The sequence below is a fragment of the Salvelinus namaycush genome, chromosome 5 (assembly GCF_016432855.1).
Source record: "Salvelinus namaycush isolate Seneca chromosome 5, SaNama_1.0, whole genome shotgun sequence".
Lineage (NCBI taxonomy): Eukaryota > Metazoa > Chordata > Actinopteri > Salmoniformes > Salmonidae > Salvelinus > Salvelinus namaycush.
The window spans coordinates 344,793-366,623 of NC_052311.1; the positions used below are offsets into that span (position 1 = coordinate 344,793).

The following is a 21,831-nucleotide window of genomic DNA, read 5'->3' on the forward strand; positions in this document are numbered from 1 at the left end:
TCAGAGGAGGAAACATTACGGGAGGCTCAGAGGAGGAAATATTACAGGAGGCTCAGAGGAGGAAATATTATAGGAGGCTCAGAGGAGGAAACATTACAGGAGGCTCAGAGGAGGACACATTACAGGAGGCTCAGAGGAGGAAACATTACGGGAGGCTCAGAGGAGGAAACATTACGGGAGGCTCAGAGGAGGAAATATTACAGGAGGCTCAGAGGAGGAAACATTACAGGAGGCTCAGAGGAGGAAATATTATAGGAGGCTCAGAGGAGGAAACATTACAGGAGGCTCAGAGGAGGAAACATTACAGGAGGCTCAGAGGAGGACACATTACAGGAGGCTCAGAGGAGGAAACATTACAGGAGGCTCAGAGGAGGACACATTACAGGAGGCTCAGAGGAGGAAACATTACAGGAAGCTTATAGGAGGAAACATTACAGGAGGCTCAGAGGAGGATATATTACAGGAAATCACCTTTCTTTCTTCTTTCCGTTTCTTTCCGTTTCCCAGTTGATTCTGAAAGACAAACAGAAACAAGTGTTTAATCTAGTCTTGATGGTGGACTGAACACCAGGTGTCAGATGTCAACAACAACAATATACAACCTCTACCTCCAGGAATACAGTAACACTACAACCTCTACCTCCAGGAATACAGTAACACTACAACCTCTACCTCCCTGAATACAGTAACACTACAACCTCTATCTCCCTGAATATAGTAACACTACAACCTCTACCTCCCTGAATATAGTAACACTACAACCTCTACCTCCAGGAATACAGTAACACTACAACCTCTACCTCCCTGAATACAGTAACACTACAACCTCTATCTCCCTGAATATAGTAACACTACAACCTCTACCTCCAGGAATACAGTAACACTACAACCTCTACCTCCCTGAATACAGTAACACTACAACCTCTACCTCCCTGAATACAGTAACACTACAACCTCTACCTCCCTGAATACAGTAACACTACAACCTCTACCTCCCTGAATACAGTAACACTACAACCTCTACCTCCCTGAATACAGTAACACTACAACCTCTACCTCCCTGAATACAGTAACACTACAACCTCTACCTCCCTGAATACAGTAACACTACAACCTCTACCTCCCTGAATACAGCAACACTACAACCTCTACCTCCCTGAATACAGTAACACTACAACCTCTACCTCCCTGAATACAGTAACACTACAACCTCTACCTCCCTGAATACAGCAACACTACAACCTCTACCTCCCTGAATACAGCAACACTACAACCTCTACCTCCCTGGATACAGTAACACTACAACCTCTACCTCCCTGGATACAGTAACACTACAACATCTACCTCCAGGAATACAGTAACACTACAACCTCTATCTCCCTGAATACAGTAAAACTACAACCTCTACCTCCAGGAATACAGTAACACTACAACCTCTACCTCCCTGAATACAGTAACACTACAACCTCTACCTCCCTGAATACAGTAACACTACAACCTCTACCTCCCTGAATACAGTAACACTACAACCTCTACCTCCCTGAATACAGTAACACTACAACCTCTACCTCCCTGAATACAGTAACACTACAACCTCTACCTCCCTGAATACAGTAACACTACAACCTCTACCTCCAGGAATACAGTAACACTACAACCTCTACCTCCCTGAATACAGTAACACTACAACCTCTACCTCCCTGAATACAGTAACACTACAACCTCTACCTCCCTGAATACAGTAACACTACAACCTCTACCTCCAGGAATACAGTAACACTACAACCTCTACCTTCAGGAATACAGTAACACTACAACCTCTACCTCCAGGAATACAGTAACACTACAACCTCTACCTCCCTGAATACAGCAACACTACAACCTCTACCTCCCTGAATACAGCAACACTACAACCTCTACCTCCCTGAATACAGTAACACTACAACCTCTACCTCCCTGAATACAGCAACACTACAACCTCTACCTCCCTGAATACAGTAACACTACAACCTCTACCTCCCTGAATACAGTAACACTACAACCTCAACCTCCCTGAATACAGTAACACTACAACATCTACCTCCCTGAATACAGTAACACTACAACCTCTACCTCCCTGAATACAGTAACACTACAACCTCTACCTCCAGGAATACAGTAACACTACAACCTCTACCTCCCTGAATACAGCAACACTACAACCTCTACCTCCCTGAATACAGTAACACTACAACCTCTACCTCCCTGAATACAGTAACACTACAACCTCTACCTCCCTGAATACAGTAACACTACAACCTCTACCTCCCTGAATACAGTAACACTACAACCTCTACCTCCCTGAATACAGTAACACTACAACCTCTACCTCCAGGAATACAGTAACACTACAACCTCTACCTCCCTGAATACAGCAACACTACAACCTCTACCTCCCTGAATACAGTAACACTACAACCTCTACCTCCCTGAATACAGCAACACTACAACCTCTACCTCCCTGAATACAGTAACACTACAACCTCTACCTCCCTGAATACAGCAACACTACAACCTCTACCTCCCTGAATACAGTAACACTACAACCTCTACCTCCCTGAATACAGTAACACTACAACCTCAACCTCCCTGAATACAGTAACACTACAACCTCTACCTCCCTGAATACAGTAACACTACAACCTCTACCTCCCTGAATACAGTAACACTACAACCTCTACCTCCCTGAATACAGTAACACTACAACCTCTACCTCCCTGGATACAGTAACACTACAACCTCTACCTCCCTGGATACAGTAACACTACAACATATACCTCCAGGAATACAGTAACACTACAACCTCTACCTCCCTGGATACAGTAACACTACAACATCTACCTCCAGGAATACAGTAACACTACAACCTCTACCTCCCTGAATACAGTAACACTACAACATCTATCTCCAGGAATACAGTAACACTACAACCTCTACCTCCCTGAATACAGTAACACTACAACATCTACCTCCAGGAATACAGTAACACTACAACCTCTACCTCCCTGGATACAGTAACACTACAACCTCTACCTCCCTGGATACAGTAACACTACAACCTCTACCTCCCTGAATACAGTAACACTACAACCTCTACCTCCAGGAATACAGTAACACTACAACATCTACCTCCAGGAATACAGTAACACTACAACCTCAACGTTAATAAGCAGAACATGGAGTATGTGTGGCGGTATATTGTGTTCAGTGGTGTGTGTGTGTGTGTCTGCTGTGTGCGTGTGTGTGTCTGCGGTGTGTGTGTGTGTGTGTGTGTGTGTCTGCGGTGTGCGTGTGTGTGTCTGCGGTGTGTATGTGTGTGTGTGTGTGTGTCTGCGGTGTGCGTGTGTGTGTCTGCGGTGTGTGTGTGTGTGTGTGTGTCTGCGGTGTGCGTGTGTGTGTCTGCGGTGTGTATGTGTGTGTGTGTGTGTGTCTGCGGTGTGTGTGTGTGTGTCTGCGGTGTGTGTGTGTGTGTCTGCGGTGTGTATGTGTGTCTGCGGTGTGTGTGTGTGTGTCTGTGGTGTGTGTGTGTGTCTGTGGTGTGTGTGTGTGTGTGTGTGTGTGTCTGCGGTGTGTGTGTGTCTGTATTGTAGTAATTCCAGTAATTTCTGTGGTTCCACCTCCAGCCTGAAGCGTTCTTAGCCCAGATCAGGCTGTGTGTGTGTGTGTGTGTGTGTGTGTGTGTGTGTGTGTGTGTGTGTGTGTGTGTGTGTGTGTGTGTGTGTGTGTGTGTGTGTGTGTGTGTGTGTGTGGTGTGTGCGGTGTGTGTGCGGTGTGTGTGTCTGTGGTGTATGTGTGTGTCTGTGGTGTATGTGTGTGTCTGCGGTGTGTGTGTGTCTGTATTGTAGTAATTCCAGTAATTTCTGTGGTTCCACCTCCAGCCTGAAGCGTTCTTAGCCCAGATCAGGCTGTGTGTGTGTGTGTGTGTGTGTGTGTGTGTGTGTGTGTGTGTGTGTGTGTGTGTGTGTGTGTGTGTGTGTGTGTGTGTGTGTGTGTGTGTGTGTGTGTGTGTGGTGTGTGCGGTGTGTGTGCGGTGTGTGTGTCTGTGGTGTATGTGTGTGTCTGTGGTGTATGTGTGTGTCTGTGGTGTATGTGTGTCTGCGGTGTGTGTGTGTGTGTGTCTGTGGTGTGTGTGTGTCTGCGGTGTGTGTGTGTCTGCGGTGTGTGTGTGTGTGTGTGTGTGTGTGTGTGTGTGTGTGTGTGTGTGTGTGTGTGCGGTGTGTGTCTGCGGTGTGTGTGCAAGGCTGCAGTGGATCATTAGAGATCTTCCTGCCAAAACACTGTCCATTGAATTAGCCTCAGATGGGGAATGTAGCCAGATGAAAGCGTGTATTAATTCACACATGCTAGAAGGGCATCACCAGCCTTACTTGTGTTTGCGTGTTGGTGGGTGTGCTGCTGAACAGTGTGAAACAGCCGTCCGGCTGTCCCCGTGTTCACCACGTCATTACAACCACCAAGGCCTTACCATTAGTACATCACAGCCGTCCGGCTGTCCCCGTGTTCACCACGTCATTACAACCACCAAGGCCTTACCATGAGTACATCACAGACATGTGGCCAGCGTCTCTCCCCTGTTCCTCACGCGTCTCTTCCTCCCATCTCCCTCCTCTTCCTTCCTTAGAGGACGAACCAGGTGGGCTGTCTCAGAGGACGAACCAGGTGGGCTGTCTTAGAGGACGAACCAGGTGGGCTGTCTTAGAGGACGAACCAGGTGGGCTGTCTCAGAGGACGAACCAGGTGGGTTGTCTCAGAGGACGAACCAGGGGGGCTGTCTTAGAGGACGAACCAGGGGGGCTGTCTTAGAGGACGAACCAGGGGGGCTGTCTCAGAGGACGAACCAGGTGGGCTGTCTCAGAGGACGAACCAGGTGGGCTGTCTTAGAGGACGAACCAGGTGGGCCGTCTTAGAGGACGAACCAGGGGGGCCGTCTTAGAGGACGAACCAGGGGGGCCGTCTTAGAGGACGAACCAGGGGGGCCGTCTTAGAGGACGAACCAGGGGGGCCGTCTTAGAGGACGAACCAGGGGGGCCGTCTTAGAGGACGTACCAGGGGGGCCGTCTCAGAGGACGTACCAGGGGGGCCGTCTCAGAGGACGTACCAGGGGGGCCGTCTCAGAGGACGTACCAGGGGGGCTGTCTCAGAGGACGTACCAGGGGGGCTGTCTCAGAGGACGTACCAGGGGGGCTGTCTTAGAGGACGAACCAGGGGGGCTGTCTTAGAGGACGAACCGGGGGGGCTGTCTTAGAGGACGAACCAGGGGGGCTGTCTTAGAGGACGAACCAGGTGGGCCGTCTTAGAGGATGTGTCGTATTGATGTGTTTCATTCATTTCACTGATGTGATTTAGAACCTCCATCTTCAGTCCTCGACGTGCACAGCTTTGCTTCAGTCCTCGATGTTTAGAATGTGAGCTATGCAAATAAAAAACAGCCTTTGGTCTTTGAAGATGTCGGTCTCCGGGAGTAACACGTGTGTGTGTGAGTACACACACACACACACACACACACACACACACACACACACACACACACACACACACACACACACACACACACACACACACACACACACACACACAGAGCTCAGAGGCTGAGATTACAAAAGGATGTGTGTGTGTTGAGGGAAGGGAGCGCAGGGGTCTGGTAGTGGTTACTGTCTCTCAGTTTTACAGATTGATGGCGATTGTCCCAAAGGTGAGTTTTTTCTACTAATTTAAACCCAAAAACTGAGCTTCCCCTGAGTAATCAGTCAGCTCCCTGTAATCACCAGTCTAAAGGAATGTCCTGTAATCACCAGTCTAAAGGAATGTCCTGTAATCACCAGTCTAAAGGAATGTCCTGTAATCACCAGTCTAATGGAATGTCCTGTAATCACCAGTCTAAGGGAATGTCCTGTAATCACCAGTCTAAAGGAATGTCCTGTAATCACCAGTCTAAAGGAATGCCCTGTAATCACCAGTCTAAAGGAATGCCCTGTAATCACCAGTCTAAAGGAATGTCCTGTAATCACCAGTCTATAGGAATGTCCTGTAATCACCAGTCTAAGGGAATGTCCTGTAATCACCAGTCTAAAGGAATGTCCTGTAATCACCAGTCTAAAGGAATGTCCTGTAATCACCAGTCTAAGGGAATGTCCTGTAATCACCAGTCTAAAGGAATGCCCTGTAATCACCAGTCTAAAGGAATGTCCTGTAATCACCAGTCTAAATTAATGTCCTGTAATCACCAGTCTATAGGAATGTCCTGTAATCACCAGTCTAAGGGAATGTCCTGTAATCACCAGTCTAAAGGAATGCCCTGTAATCACCAGTCTAAAGGAATGTCCTGTAATCACCAGTCTATAGGAATGTCCTGTAATCACCAGTCTAAGGGAATGTCCTGTAATCACCAGTCTAAAGGAATGTCCTGTCATCACCAGTCTAATGGAATGTCCTGTAATCACCAGTCTAAAGGATTGTCTGATCCTGAATACCTAGTGGGACATTATGAAGATTCTCTGATCATGAATACCTAGTGGGACATTATGTAGATTCTCTGATCCTGAATACCTAGTGGGACATTATGTAGATTCTCTGATCCTGAATACCTAGTGGGACATTATGTAGATAATCTGATCCCGAATACCTAGTGGGACATTATGTGGATTCTCTGATCCTGAATACCTAGTGGGACATTATGTAGATTCTCTGATCCTGAATACCTAGTGGGACATTATGTAGATTTTCTGATCCTGAATACCTAGTGGGACATTATGTAGATTCTCTGATCCTGAATACCTAATGGGACATTATGTAGATTCTCTGATCCTGAATACCTAGTGGGACATTATGTAGATTCTCTGATCCTGAATACCTAGTGGGACATTATGTAGATAATCTGATCCCGAATACCTAGTGGGACATTATGTGGATTCTCTGATCCTGAATACCTAGTGGGACATTATGTAGATTCTCTGATCCTGAATACCTAGTGGGACATTATGTAGATTCTCTGATCCTGAATACCTAGTGGGACATTATGTAGATTCTCTGATCCTGAATACCTAGTGGGACATTATGTAGATTTTCTGATCCTGAATACCTAGTGGGACATTATGTAGATTCTCTGATCCTGAATACCTAGTGGGACATTATGTAGATTCTCTGATCCTGAATACCTAGTGGGACATTATGTAGATTTTCTGATCCTGAATACCTAGTGGGACATTATGTAGATTCTCTGATCCTGAATACCTAGTGGGACATTATGTAGATTCTCTGATCCTGAATACCTAGTGGGACATTATGTAGATTCTCTGATCCTGAATACCTAGTGGGACATTATGTAGATTCTCTGATCCTGAATACCTAGTGGGACATTATGTAGATTCTTTAGAAATGGTAAAACTCCACCACGAGTCACGCTCAAATCGGGGCGAAATTTCCCTCGTTTCACATCCAACTGATAATCAATCCAACGCAGGAACACCGTCAACCCTGGATGGTGGAGCAGCTCCGTTAAATGAGCGGTAATAAAAATGTACTCCACAACACGGTGAGAAACCATAAACAAACTTCCGCCAACAATCGTGTAAAAGATCGTAATTGGTCTGCCGTTGTCAGTCATTGTCATGCTGTTTAGCTACCAAGAGATAACTCCTAGCTAAAACAGAGTGCACTCTGGGTTAGGGGTAGGACGCCTCAGTAGACAAATCTACTAGCTAGTAGATCTATTATACACAGAGGGAGCATCCCAAATGGCACCCTATTCCCTAATAACGCACTACTTTAGACCAGAGCCCTATTCCCTATATAGTGCACTAGTTTAGACCAGAGCCCTATTCCCTACATAGTGCACTACTTTAGACCAGGGCCCTATTCCCTATATAACGCACTACTTTAGACCAGGGCCCTATTCCCTATTATAGTGCACTACTTTAGACCGGAGCCCTATTCCCTATATAGTGCACTACTTTACACCAGGGCCCTATTCCCTATATAGTGCACTACTTTAGACCAGGGCCCTATTCCCTATATATAGTGCACTACTTTAGACCAGAGCCCTATTCCCTATATAGTGCACTACTTTAGACCAGGGCCCTATTCCCTATATATAGTGCACTACTTTAGACCAGAGCCCTATTCCCTTCTGTAGCTGACCCTGTCTGTCTAGCTAGCTTCAGGGGACAGGTTCTGTAGCTGACCCTGCCTGTCTAGCTAGCTTCAGGGGACAGGTTCTGTAGCTGACCCTGCCTGTCTAGCTAGCTTCAGGGGACAGGTTCTGTAGCTGACCCTGTCTGTCTAGCTAGCTTCAGGGGACAGGTTCTGTAGCTGACCCTGTCTGTCTAGCTAGCTTCAGGGGACAGGTTCTGTAGCTGACCCTGCCTGTCTAGCTAGCTTCAGGGGACAGGTTCTGTAGCTGACCCTGCCTGTCTAGCTAGCTTCAGGGGACAGGTTCTGTAGCTGACCCTGTCTGTCTAGCTAGCTTCAGGGGACAGGTTCTGTAGCTGACCCTGCCTGTCTAGCTAGCTTCAGGGGACAGGTTCTGTAGCTGACCCTGCCTGTCTAGCTAGCTTCAGGGGACAGGTTCTGTAGCTGACCCTGCCTGTCTAGCTAGCTTCAGGGGACAGGTTCTGTAGCTGACCCTGCCTGTCTAGCTAGCTTCAGGGGACAGGTTCTGTAGCTGACCCTGCCTGTCTAGCTAGCTTCAGGGGACAGGTTCTGTAGCTGACCCTGCCTGTCTAGCTAGCTTCAGGGGACAGGTTCTGTAGCTGACCCTGCCTGTCTAGCTAGCTTCAGGGGACAGGTTCTGTAGCTGACCCTGCCTGTCTAGCTAGCTTCAGGGGTCAGGTTCTGTAGCTGACCCTGCCTGTCTAGCTAGCTTCAGGGGACAGGTTCTGTAGCTGACCCTGCCTGTCTAGCTAGCTGCAGGGGACAGGTTCTGTAGCTGACCCTGCCTGTCTAGCTAGCTTCAGGCGACAGGTTCTGTAGCTGACCCTGCCTGTCTAGCTAGCTTCAGGGGACAGGTTCTGTAGCTGACCCTGCCTGTCTAGCTAGCTGCAGGGGACAGGTTCTGTAGCTGACCCTGCCTGTCTAGCTAGCTTCAGGGGACAGGTTCTGTAGCTGACCCTGCCTGCCTAGCTAGCTTCAGGGGACAGGTTCTGTAGCTGACCCTGCCTGTCGTGTCTGTGTGTTCAGCCTGATTATCTCATTTCTGAGTGTGTGTCTGTTTTTCTGTGTGTGTGTGTGTGTGTGTGTGTGTGTGTGTGTGTGTGTGTGTGTGTGTGTGTGTGTGTGTGTGTGTGTGTGTGTGTGTGTTTTTCTGTGTGTGTGTGTGTGTGTGTGTGTGTGTGTGTGTGTGTGTGTGTGTGTGTGTGTGTGTGTGTGTGTGTGTGTGTGTGTGCAGGATGGAATAAACAGTTGAAACATGAACACTGTGTAGTTGGTTGAGCTAAAGCCCATACCTGAGTCAGATTGTTTCCTTGGGCTCCGTTTGGCTCTGTGAATACTGCTACTGTCCCCTGGGGCTGAGGGGGGTCTGGTAGGGTGGCCATCCGGCTGTCTGTGAATACTGCTACTGTCCCCTGGGGCTGAGGGGGGTCTGGTGGGGTGGCCATCCGGCTGTCTGTGGATACTGCTGCTGTCCCCTGGGGCTGTGGGGGGTCTGGTGGGGTGGCCATCCAGCTGTCTGTGGATACTGCTACTGTCCCCTGGGGCTGTGGGGGGTCTGGTGGGGTGGCCATCCTGCTGTCTGTGAATACTGCTGCTGTCCCCTGGGGCTGAGGGGGGTCTGGTGGGGTGGCCATCCTGCTGTCTGTGAATACTGCTACTGTCCCCTGGGGCTGTGGGGGGTCTGGTGGGGTGGCCATCCTGCTGTCTGTGAATACTGCTACTGTCCCCTGGGGCTGAGGGGGGTCTGGTGGGGTGGCCATCCGGCTGTCTGTGGAGCAACCTCTCCTGTTGAAACAGAAACATAACACTGCTCAGGATAGCAATATTTAAGCCCCTGTTCAAAGTAGACTGTCTTTTGAAGACTTGCCTGTCTAGCTAGCTTCAGGGGACAGGTCCCTCAGGGGGGAAAAAACAACACGGCTATATACAGGAAGTAGAAAACAACACGGCTATATACAGGAAGTAGAAAATAACAAGGCTATATACAGGAAGTAGAAAACAACACGGCTATATACAGGAAGTAGAAAACAACACGGCTATATACAGGAAGTAAAAAACAACACGGCTATATACAGGAAGTAAAAAACAACACGGCTATATACAGGAAGTAGAAAACAACACGGCTATATACAGGAAGTAGAAAACAACACGGCTATATACAGGAAGTAAAAAACAACACGGCTATATACAGGAAGTAAAAAACAACACGGCTATATACAGGAAGTAAAAAACAACACGGCTATATACAGGAAGTAAAAATAACATGGCTATATACAGGAAGTAGAAAATAACACGGTTATATACAGGAAGTAGAAAAGAACACGGTTATATACAGGAAGTAGAAAAGAACACGGCTATATACAGGAAGTAGAAAATAACACGCCTATATACAGGAAGTAGAAAATAACACGACTATATACAGGAAGTAGAAAATAACACAGCTATATACAGGAAGTAGAAAATAACATGGCTATATACAGGAAGTAGAAAATAACATATACAGGGAGTAGTAATAACATGGCTATATACAGTGAGTACTGTCAGTATTGTACTGACCTGTACTATACTCTACTGCATTGTACTGACCTGTACTATACTGCATTGTACTGCCCTGTACTATACTCCACAGTATTGTACTATACTGTATTGTACTGCCTTGTACTATACTCTACTGTATTGTACTGCCCTGTACTATACTCCACAGTATTGTACTATACTGTATTGTACTATACTCTACCGCATTGTACTGCCCTGTACTCTACTGCATTGTACTGACCTGTACTATACTATACTGCATTGTACTGCCCTGTACTATACTCCACAGTATTGTACTATACTGTATTGTACTGCCCTGTACTATACTCTACTGCATTGTACTGCCCTGTATTATACAGTACAGTACTGTATTGTCTAAGACATGCTACCTGACTGGCCCTACATTAACTAAGACATGCTAACTGACTGGCCCTACATTAACTAAGACATGCTACCCGACTGGCCCTACATTAACTAAGACATGGTAAATCACCTCACTACTAAGACATGCTACATGACTGGTCCTACATTAACTAAGACATGCTACCCGACTGGTCCTACATTAACTAAGACATGGTAAATCACCTCACTACTAAGACATGCTACATGACTGGTCCTACATTAACTAAGACATGGTAAATCACCTCACTACTAAGACATGCTACATGACTGGTCCTACATTAACTAAGACATGCTACCCGACTGGTCCTACATTAACTAAGACATGCTACCTGACTGGTCCTACATTAACTAAGACATGCTACCTGACTGGTCCTACATTAACTAAGACATGCTACCTGACTAGCCCTACATTAACTAAGACATGCTACCTGACTAGTCCTACATTAACTAAGACATGCTACCCGACTGGCCCTACATTAACTAAGACATGCCTAGTCAGGTAGCATGTCTTAGTTAATGTAGGGCTAGTCAGGTAGCATGCCTTAGTAGTGAGGTGCTTTACCATGTCTTAGTTAATGTATGACCAGTCAGGTAGAATGTCTTAGTTAATGTAGGGCCAGCCAGGTAGCATGTCTTAGTTAATGTAGGACCAGTCAGGTAGCATGTCTTAGTTAATGTAGGACCAGTCAGGTAGCATGTCTTAGTTAATGTAGGGCTAGTCAGGTAGCATGTCTTAGTTAATGTAGGGCTAGTCAGGTAGCATGTCTTAGTTAATGTAGGGCTAGTCAGGTAGCATGTCTTAGTTAATGTAGGACCAGTCAGGTAGCATGTCTTAGTTAATGTAGGGCTAGTCAGGTAGAATGTCTTAGTAGTGAGGTGATTTACCATGTCTTAGTTAATGTAGGGCTAGTCAGGTAGCATGTCTTAGTTAATGTAGGGCTAGTCAGGTAGAATGTCTTAGTTAATGTAGGACCAGTCAGGTAGCATGTCTTAGTTAATGTAGGGCCGGTCAGGTAGCATGTCTTAGTTAATGTAGGGCTAGTCAGGTAGCATGTCTTAGTTAATGTAGGACCAGTCAGGTAGGATGTCTTAGTTAATGTAGGACCAGTCAGGTAGCATGTCTTAGTTAATGTAGGGCCAATCATGTAGCATGTCTTAGTAGTGAGGTGATTTACCATGTCTTAGTTAATGTAGGACCAGTCAGGTAGCATGTCTTAGTTAATGTAGGGCCAGTCAGGTAGCATGTCTTAGTTAATGTAGGGCCGGTCAGGTAGCATGTCTTAGTTAATGTAGGGCTAGTCAGGTAGCATGTCTTAGTTAATGTAGGGCCAGCCAGGTAGCATGTCTTAGTTAATGTAGGGCTAGTCAGGTAGCATGTCTTAGTTAATGTAGGACCAGTCAGGTAGCATGTCTTAGTTAATGTAGGACCAGTCGGGTAGCATGTCTTAGTTAATGTAGGGCCAGTCATGTAGCATGTCTTAGTAGTGAGGTGATTTACCATGTCTTAGTTAATGTAGGACCAGTCAGGTAGCATGTCTTAGTTAATGTAGGACCAGTCAGGTAGCATGTCTTAGTTAATGTAGGGCTAGTCAGGTAGCATGTCTTAGTTAATGTAGGACCAGTCAGGTAGCATGTCTTAGTTAATGTAGGACCAGTCATGTAGCATGTCTTAGTAGTGAGGTGATTTACCATGTCTTAGTTAATGTAGGACCAGTCAGGTAGCATGTCTTAGTTAATGTAGGGCTAGCCAGGTAGCATGTCTTAGTTAATGTAGGACCAGTCAGGTAGCATGTCTTAGTTAATGTAGGGCCAGTCAGGTAGCATGTCTTAGTTAATGTAGGACTAGTCAGGTAGCATGTCTTAGTTAATGTAGGACCAGTCAGGTAGCATGCCTTAGTAGTGAGGTGATTTACCATGTCTTAGTTAATGTAGGGCTAGTCAGGTAGCATGTCTTAGTTAATGTAGGGCCAGCCAGGTAGCATGTCTTAGTTAATGTAGGGCCAGCCAGGTAGCATGTCTTAGTTAATGTAGGACCAGTCAGGTAGCATGTCTTAGTTAATGTAGGACCAGTCAGGTAAGACATGCTACCTGACTAGTCCTACATTAACTAAGACATGGTAAAGCACCTCACTACTAAGACATGCTACCCGACTGGTCCTACATTAACTAAGACATGCTACCTGACCGGCCCCACATTAACTAAGACATGCTACCTGACTGGTCCTACATTAACTAAGGCATGCTACCTGACTGGTCCTACATTAACTAAGACATGCTACCTGACCGGCCCTACATTAACTAAGACATGCTACCTGACTGGTCCTACATTAACTAAGGCATGCTACCTGACTGGTCCTACATTAACTAAGACATGCTACCTGACTGGTCCTACATTAACTAAGACATGCTACCTGACTAGCCCTACATTAACTAAGACATGCTACCTGACTAGTCCTACATTAACTAAGACATGCTACCTGGCTGGCCCTACATTAACTAAGACATGCTACCTGACTGGCCCTACATTAACTAAGACATGCTACCTGACCGGCCCTACATTAACTAAGACATGCTACCTGACTGGTCCTACATTAACTAAGACATGCTACCTGACTGGTCCTACATTAACTAAGACATGCTACCTGACTGGTCCTACATTAACTAAGACATGGTAAAGCACCTCACTACTAAGGCATGCTACCTGACTAGCCCTACATTAACTAAGACATGCTACCTGACTGGTCCTACATTAACTAAGACATGCTACCTGACCGGCCCTACATTAACTAAGACATGCTACCTGACTGGTCCTACATTAACTAAGACATGCTACCTGACTGGTCCTACATTAACTAAGGCATGCTACCCGACTGGTCCTACATTAACTAAGACATGCTACCTGACTGGTCCTACATTAACTAAGACATGCTACCTGACCGGCCCTACATTAACTAAGACATGCTACCTGACTGGTCCTACATTAACTAAGACATGCTACCTGACTGGCCCTACATTAACTAAGACATGCTACCTGACTGGTCCTACATTAACTAAGACATGCTACCTGACTGGTCCTACATTAACTAAGGCATGCTACCTGACTGGTCCTACATTAACTAAGACATGCTACCTGACCGGCCCTACATTAACTAAGACATGCTACCTGACTGGTCCTACATTAACTAAGACATGCTACCTGACTGGTCCTACATTAACTAAGGCATGCTACCTGACTGGTCCTACATTAACTAAGACATGCTACCTGACTGGTCCTACATTAACTAAGGCATGCTACCTGACTGGTCCTACATTAACTAAGGCATGCTACCTGACTGGTCCTACATTAACTAAGACATGCTACCTGACTAGCCCTACATTAACTAAGACATGCTACCTGACTAGTCCTACATTAACTAAGACATGCTACCTGACCGGCCCTACATTAACTAAGACATGCTACCTGACTGGTCCTACATTAACTAAGGCATGCTACCTGACTGGTCCTACATTAACTAAGGCATGCTACCTGACTGGTCCTACATTAACTAAGGCATGCTACCTGACTGGTCATACATTAACTAAGACATGCTACCTGACCGGCCCTACATTAACTAAGACATGCTACCTGACCGGCCCTACATTAACTAAGACATGCTACCCGACTGGCCCTACATTAACTAAGACATGCTACCTGACCGGCCCTACATTAACTAAGACATGCTACCTGACTGGTCCTACATTAACTAAGACATGCTACCTGACCGGCCCTACATTAACTAAGACATGCTACCTGACTGGTCCTACATTAACTAAGACATGCTACCTGACTGGTCCTACATTAACTAAGACATGGTAAAGCACCTCACTACTAAGACATGCTACCTGACTAGCCCTACATTAACTAAGACATTCTACCTGACTGGTCATACATTAACTAAGACATGCTACCTGACTAGCCCTACATTAACTAAGACATGCTACCTGACTAGTCCTACATTAACTAAGACATGCTACCTGACCGGCCCTACATTAACTAAGACATGCTACCTGACTGGTCCTACATTAACTAAGACATGCTACCTGACTGGTCCTACATTAACTAAGACATGCTACCTGACTGGTCCTACATTAACTAAGACATGCTACCTGACTAGCCCTACATTAACTAAGACATGCTACCTGACTGGTCCTACATTAACTAAGACATGCTACCTGACCGGCCCTACATTAACTAAGACATGCTACCTGACTGGTCCTACATTAACTAAGACATGCTACCTGACTGGTCCTACATTAACTAAGACATGCTACCTGACTGGTCCTACATTAACTAAGACATGCTACCTGACTAGCCCTACATTAACTAAGACATGCTACCTGACTAGTCCTACATTAACTAAGACATGCTACCTGGCTGGCCCTACATTAACTAAGACATTCTACCTGACTGGTCATACATTAACTAAGACATGGTAAAGCACCTCACTACTAAGGCATGCTACCTGACTAGCCCTACATTAACTAAGACATGCTACATGACTAGTCCTACATTAACTAAGACATGCTACCTGACCGGCCCTACATTAACTAAGACATGCTACCTGACTGGTCCTACATTAACTAAGGCATGCTACCTGACTGGTCCTACATTAACTAAGACATGCTACCTGACTGGTCCTACATTAACTAAGACATGCTACCTGACTGGTCCTACATTAACTAAGACATGCTACCTGACTGGTCCTACATTAACTAAGGCATGCTACCTGACTGGTCCTACATTAACTAAGGCATGCTACCTGACTGGTCCTACATTAACTAAGGCATGCTACCCGACTGGTCCTACATTAACTAAGACATGCTACCTGACTGGTCCTACATTAACTAAGACATGCTACCTGACTGGCCCTACATTAACTAAGACATGCTACCTGACTAGTCCTACATTAACTAAGACATGCTACCTGACCGGCCCTACATTAACTAAGACATGCTACCTGACTGGTCCTACATTAACTAAGGCATGCTACCTGACTGGTCCTACATTAACTAAGACATGCTACCTGACTGGTCCTACATTAACTAAGACATGCTACCTGACTGGTCCTACATTAACTAAGACATGCTACCTGACTGGTCCTACATTAACTAAGGCATGCTACCTGACTGGTCCTACATTAACTAAGGCATCCTACCTGACTGGTCCTACATTAACTAAGGCATGCTACCCGACTGGTCCTACATTAACTAAGACATTCTACCTGACTGGTCCTACATCAACTAAGACATGCTACCTGACTGGCCCTACATTAACTAAGACATGCTACCTGGCTGGCCCTACATTAACTAAGACATGCTACCTGACTGGTCCTACATTAACTAAGACATGCTACCTGACTGGTCCTACATTAACTAAGACATGGTAAATCACCTCACTACTAAGACATGCTACATGACTGGTCCTACATTAACTAAGACATGCTACCCGACTGGTCCTACATTAACTAAGACATGCTACATGACTGGTCCTACATTAACTAAGACATGCTACCTGACTGGTCCTACATTAACTAAGACATGCTACCCGACTGGTCCTACATTAACTAAGACATGCTACCTGACTAGCCCTACATTAACTAAGACATGCTACCTGACTGGTCCTACATTAACTAAGACATGCTACCTGACTGGTCCTACATTAACTAAGACATGCTACCTGACTGGTCCTACATTAACTAAGACATGCTACCTGACCGGCCCTACATTAACTAAGACATGCTACCTGACTGGTCCTACATTAACTAAGACATGCTACCTGACCGGCCCTACATTAACTAAGACATGCTACCTGACTGGTCCTACATTAACTAAGGCATGCTACCCGACTGGTCCTACATTAACTAAGACATGCTACCTGACTGGTCCTACATTAACTAAGGCATGCTACCCGACTGGTCCTACATTAACTAAGACATGCTACCTGACTGGTCCTACATTAACTAAGACATGCTACCTGACTGGTCCTACATTAACTAAGACATGCTACCTGACCGGCCCTACATTAACTAAGACATGCTACCTGACCGGCCCTACATTAACTAAGACATGCTACCTGACTGGTCCTACATTAACTAAGGCATGCTACCCGACTGGTCCTACATTAACTAAGACATGCTACCTGACCGGCCCTACATTAACTAAGACATGCTACCTGACTGGTCATACATTAACTAAGACATGCTACCTGGCTGGCCCTACATTAACTAAGACATGCTACCTGACTAGCCCTACATTAACTAAGACATGCTACCTGACTGGTCCTACATTAACTAAGACATGCTACCTGACTAGTCCTACATTAACTAAGACATGCTACCTGGCTGGCCCTACATTAACTAAGACATGCTACCTGACTGGCCCTACATTAACTAAGACATGCTACCTGACTGGTCCTACATTAACTAAGACATGCTACCTGACTGGTCCTACATTAACTAAGACATGCTACCTGACTAGTCCTACATTAACTAAGGCATGCTACCTGACTGGTCCTACATTAACTAAGACATGCTACCTGACTGGTCCTACATTAACTAAGACATGCTACCTGACCGGCCCTACATTAACTAAGACATGCTACCTGACTGGTCCTACATTAACTAAGACATGCTACCTGACCGGCCCTACATTAACTAAGACATGCTACCTGACTGGTCCTACATTAACTAAGGCATGCTACCTGACTGGCCCTACATTAACTAAGACATGCTACCTGACTGGTCCTACATTAACTAAGACATGCTACCTGACTGGTCCTACATTAACTAAGACATGCTACCTGACTGGTCCTACATTAACTAAGACATGCTACCCGACTGGTCCTACATTAACTAAGACATGCTACCTGACTGGTCCTACATTAACTAAGACATGCTACCTGACTAGCCCTACATTAACTAAGACATGCTACCTGACTGGTCCTACATTAACTAAGACATGCTACCTGACTAGTCCTACATTAACTAAGGCATGCTACCTGACTGGTCCTACATTAACTAAGGCATGCTACCTGACTGGTCATACATTAACTAAGACATGCTACCTGACCGGCCCTACATTAACTAAGACATGCTACCTGACCGGCCCTACATTAACTAAGACATGCTACCCGACTGGCCCTACATTAACTAAGACATGCTACCTGACCGGCCCTACATTAACTAAGACATGCTACCTGACTGGTCCTACATTAACTAAGACATGCTACCTGGCTGGCCCTACATTAACTAAGACATGGTAAATCACCTCACTACTAAGACATGCTACCTGACTGGTCCTACATTAACTAAGACATGCTACCTGACTGGCCCTACATTAACTAAGACATGCTACCTGACCGGCCCTACATTAACTAAGACATGCTACCCGACTGGCCCTACATTAACTAAGACATGCTACCTGACTGGTCCTACATTAACTAAGACATGCTACCTGACTGGCCCTACATTAACTAAGACATGGTAAAGCACCTCACTACTAAGGCATGCTACCTGACTAGCCCTACATTAACTAAGACATGGTAAATCACCTCACTACTAAGACATGCTACCTGACTGGTCCTACATTAACTAAGACATGCTACCTGACCGGCCCTACATTAACTAAGACATGGTAAATCACCTCACTACTAAGACATGCTACCTGACTGGTCCTACATTAACTAAGACATGGTAAAGCACCTCACTACTAAGGCATGCTACCTGACTAGCCCTACATTAACTAAGACATGGTAAATCACCTCACTACTAAGACATGCTACCTGACTAGTACTACATTAACTAAGACATGCTACCTGACTGGCCCTACATTAACTAAGACATGGTAAAGCACCTCACTACTAAGGCATGCTACCTGACTAGCCCTACATTAACTAAGACATGGTAAATCACCTCACTACTAAGGCATGCTACCTGACTAGCCCTACATTAACTAAGACATGCTACATTAATGGCCCTACATTAAGACATGGTAAATCCCCTCACTACTAAGGCATGCAGCATTAGATGACTGGATACCAACGTGGTGGAATGTCTGTCAAGTGCCAACCAGAGGGACAAGCTTTCATCTGAGCAGGAGGGGAGAGAACATATCTTCAAAGCTGGAGCAAGTGTCTGAACACTAACAAGTACTGCGGTATGGCTTTGGTGGTGCGGCGCACACACACATACACACGCACACACAAGCACACACACACACACACACACACACACACACACACACACACACACACACACACACACACACACACACACACACACACACACACACACACACACACACACACACACACACACACACACACACACACACACACACACACACACACACACCCCTCCACCACATGCTTCTGTTTCTACCACTATGTAAACTGTGGCCTCAGTAATCAGCCGTGTTTAAGGCAGACATCTGGAGAAACAGCATACAGTACAGCCTAGTGAATATGTACAGCTGTAGTGCTGTGTCTCATCATGGCCTGCACCTCGCTGTCCTCACAGAGAGAGCATCACCAGCTGGGTGACAGAAAAGGCCTGTTCCACTCAGGGCCCTCAGGAGGGAAAGCTCCATAGCCTGTTCCACTCAGGGCCCTCAGGAGGGAAAGCCCCATAGCCTGTTCCACTCAAGGGGAACAGGCAACATACAGCCACAGTCTCTGACTGATCACAGCATTCCATCACCCTCTGTAGGAACAGAATGAACACCTATCAGATCAGGGGCCTGGAACTCAACGTGCAGGAGTGCTGATCTGGGGGGAGGGGTTCTATTGTGGAATGGTGAGCAACATCAGAACAAAATTAACACCAATCAGATGTGACAATAAATGCAGGCCTACACATTCAGCCGGAGGCTCTGCACCTGCTGGCTTTGCGATGACCACATCATCTTTCCACCCAACTGCTGCCTCTCCTCCCCCCTCTCCTCTCCTGTTCTCCCCTCTCCTCTCCTGTTCTACCTCTCCTGTTCCCCCCTCTCCTCTCCTGTTCTACCTCTCCTGTTCTGCCTCTCCTGTTCTGCCTGTTCTCCCCTCTCCTGTTCTACCTCTCCTGTTCTACCTCTCCTGTTCTTCTCTCTCCTGTTCTACCTCTCCTCCCCTCTCCTGTTCTACCTCTCCTCCCCTCTCCTGTTCTACCTCTCATCCCCTCTGTTCTCCCCTCTCCTCTGTTCTGCCTCTCCTCCCCTCTCCTCTGTTCTACCTCTCCTCCCCTCTCCTCTGTTCTCTCCTCTCCTCTGTTCTCTCCTCTCCTCTGTTCTCTCCTCTCCTCCGTTCTCTCCTCCCCTCCGTTCTCCCCTCTCCTCCGTTCTCCCCTCTCCCCCGTTCTCCCCTCTCCTCTGTTCTCCCCTCTCCTCCTCTCTCTGTGAGTCAAGGTGTTGTTCAGTAAAGAAGTCATGAACACCTGTTTCTCTTAAGATTGATTGTTTCTGTTAGAGTAGGCTACTCAAAGCTACAGAGTTCTGGGAACAGACCTGATCAATGACTTCCAGCTCATTCACACACCTCAGTGACCGGAGAACAGACCTGATCAATGACTTCCAGCTCATTCACACACCTCAGTGACCGGAGAACAGACCTGATCAATGACTTCCAGCTCATTCACACACCTCAGTGACCGGAGAACAGACCTGATCAATGACTTCCAGCTCATTCACACACCTCAGTGACCGGAGAACAGACCTGATCAATGACTTCCAGCTCATTCACACATCTCAGTGACCGGAGAACAGACCTGATCAATGACTTCCAGCTCATTCACACACCTCAGTGACCGGAGAACAGACCTGATCAATGACTTCCAGCTCATTCACACACCTCAGTGACCGGAGAACAGGTCTGATCAATGACTTCCAGCTCATTCACACACCTCAGTGACCGGAGAACAGACCTGATCAATGACTTCCAGCTCATTCACACACCTCAGTGACCGGAGAACAGGTTATTACACAACACAAGTGCATCGCTGCATATTTAACCAAACTACGTTTCAGATCTGTAGAGTACAGATGACTGGTCTGATCAAGAGCTAGGCCTATATGATTCAAATGCTAAAATGGAAACGAAATAGGCTCATGACTAAGTATTGTAAATAGAAGCAGTTCTGATGTATCACATGTTTGGGGAGCGAAAGAGTGCATGTGTGGTTGCTATGGATTCTGTTTTGTTTACCTCGTGACCCTGTGCCCGGGCGCCGGGGTCCATCACTCGGTGATCGGAGGGGTTCAACGGGTCGGTCACATCAGTTCCACCGAGGGTCAACTTTTCGTCCCCTCCTCTCCGCTGAGAAATTTCTCGCTTCACTTCGGACCGGAGATCCAGGTAGCACAGCAGCGTTATAATGTGCAGAGACAGAGACAAAATAAAGAAGCCGAGGAAAACCATACTGGTGTTGCTCACGCTGCTACTACTTCTGTTGTGGGTTTTGCACGTATTGATGCACGTGCATGAAGACGGTGATCCGGTCAACAACACTTTGTCGGGGAAATCGTCAATCGAACCATCGCATGCCATTATCACACAAAGTGTCAGAGAGTTGCGTTGGTTTATCTAGGCATAATCAGCACGTTGGTTCCACCGCTACTCACTAGACTTGATCCTCATGCCAACATAATAACAACGATAGTACAATCTCCGGTCAGCGCAAACTGCACGCGTCT

The 21,831-nt window shown here is 46.4% G+C and overlaps 1 protein-coding gene across 2 annotated transcripts in view; it reads right to left on the reverse strand.

Moving 5' to 3' along the window:
* The window catches only part of LOC120047359 (ectodysplasin-A-like), a 31,744-nt gene extending 9,913 nt beyond the window's left edge, over nucleotides 1–21,831 (reverse strand). For both annotated transcript variants that reach the window (XM_038992884.1, XM_038992883.1), the window contains exons 1-3: nucleotides 21,344–21,831; nucleotides 9,480–9,972; nucleotides 472–513 (exon numbers count right to left, since the gene is read on the reverse strand). In XM_038992884.1, the coding sequence (XP_038848812.1) occupies nucleotides 472–513; nucleotides 9,480–9,972; nucleotides 21,344–21,685 (877 nt within the window). In that variant the 5' untranslated portion in view covers nucleotides 21,686–21,831. The remainder of the gene's footprint in view (nucleotides 1–471; nucleotides 514–9,479; nucleotides 9,973–21,343) is intronic.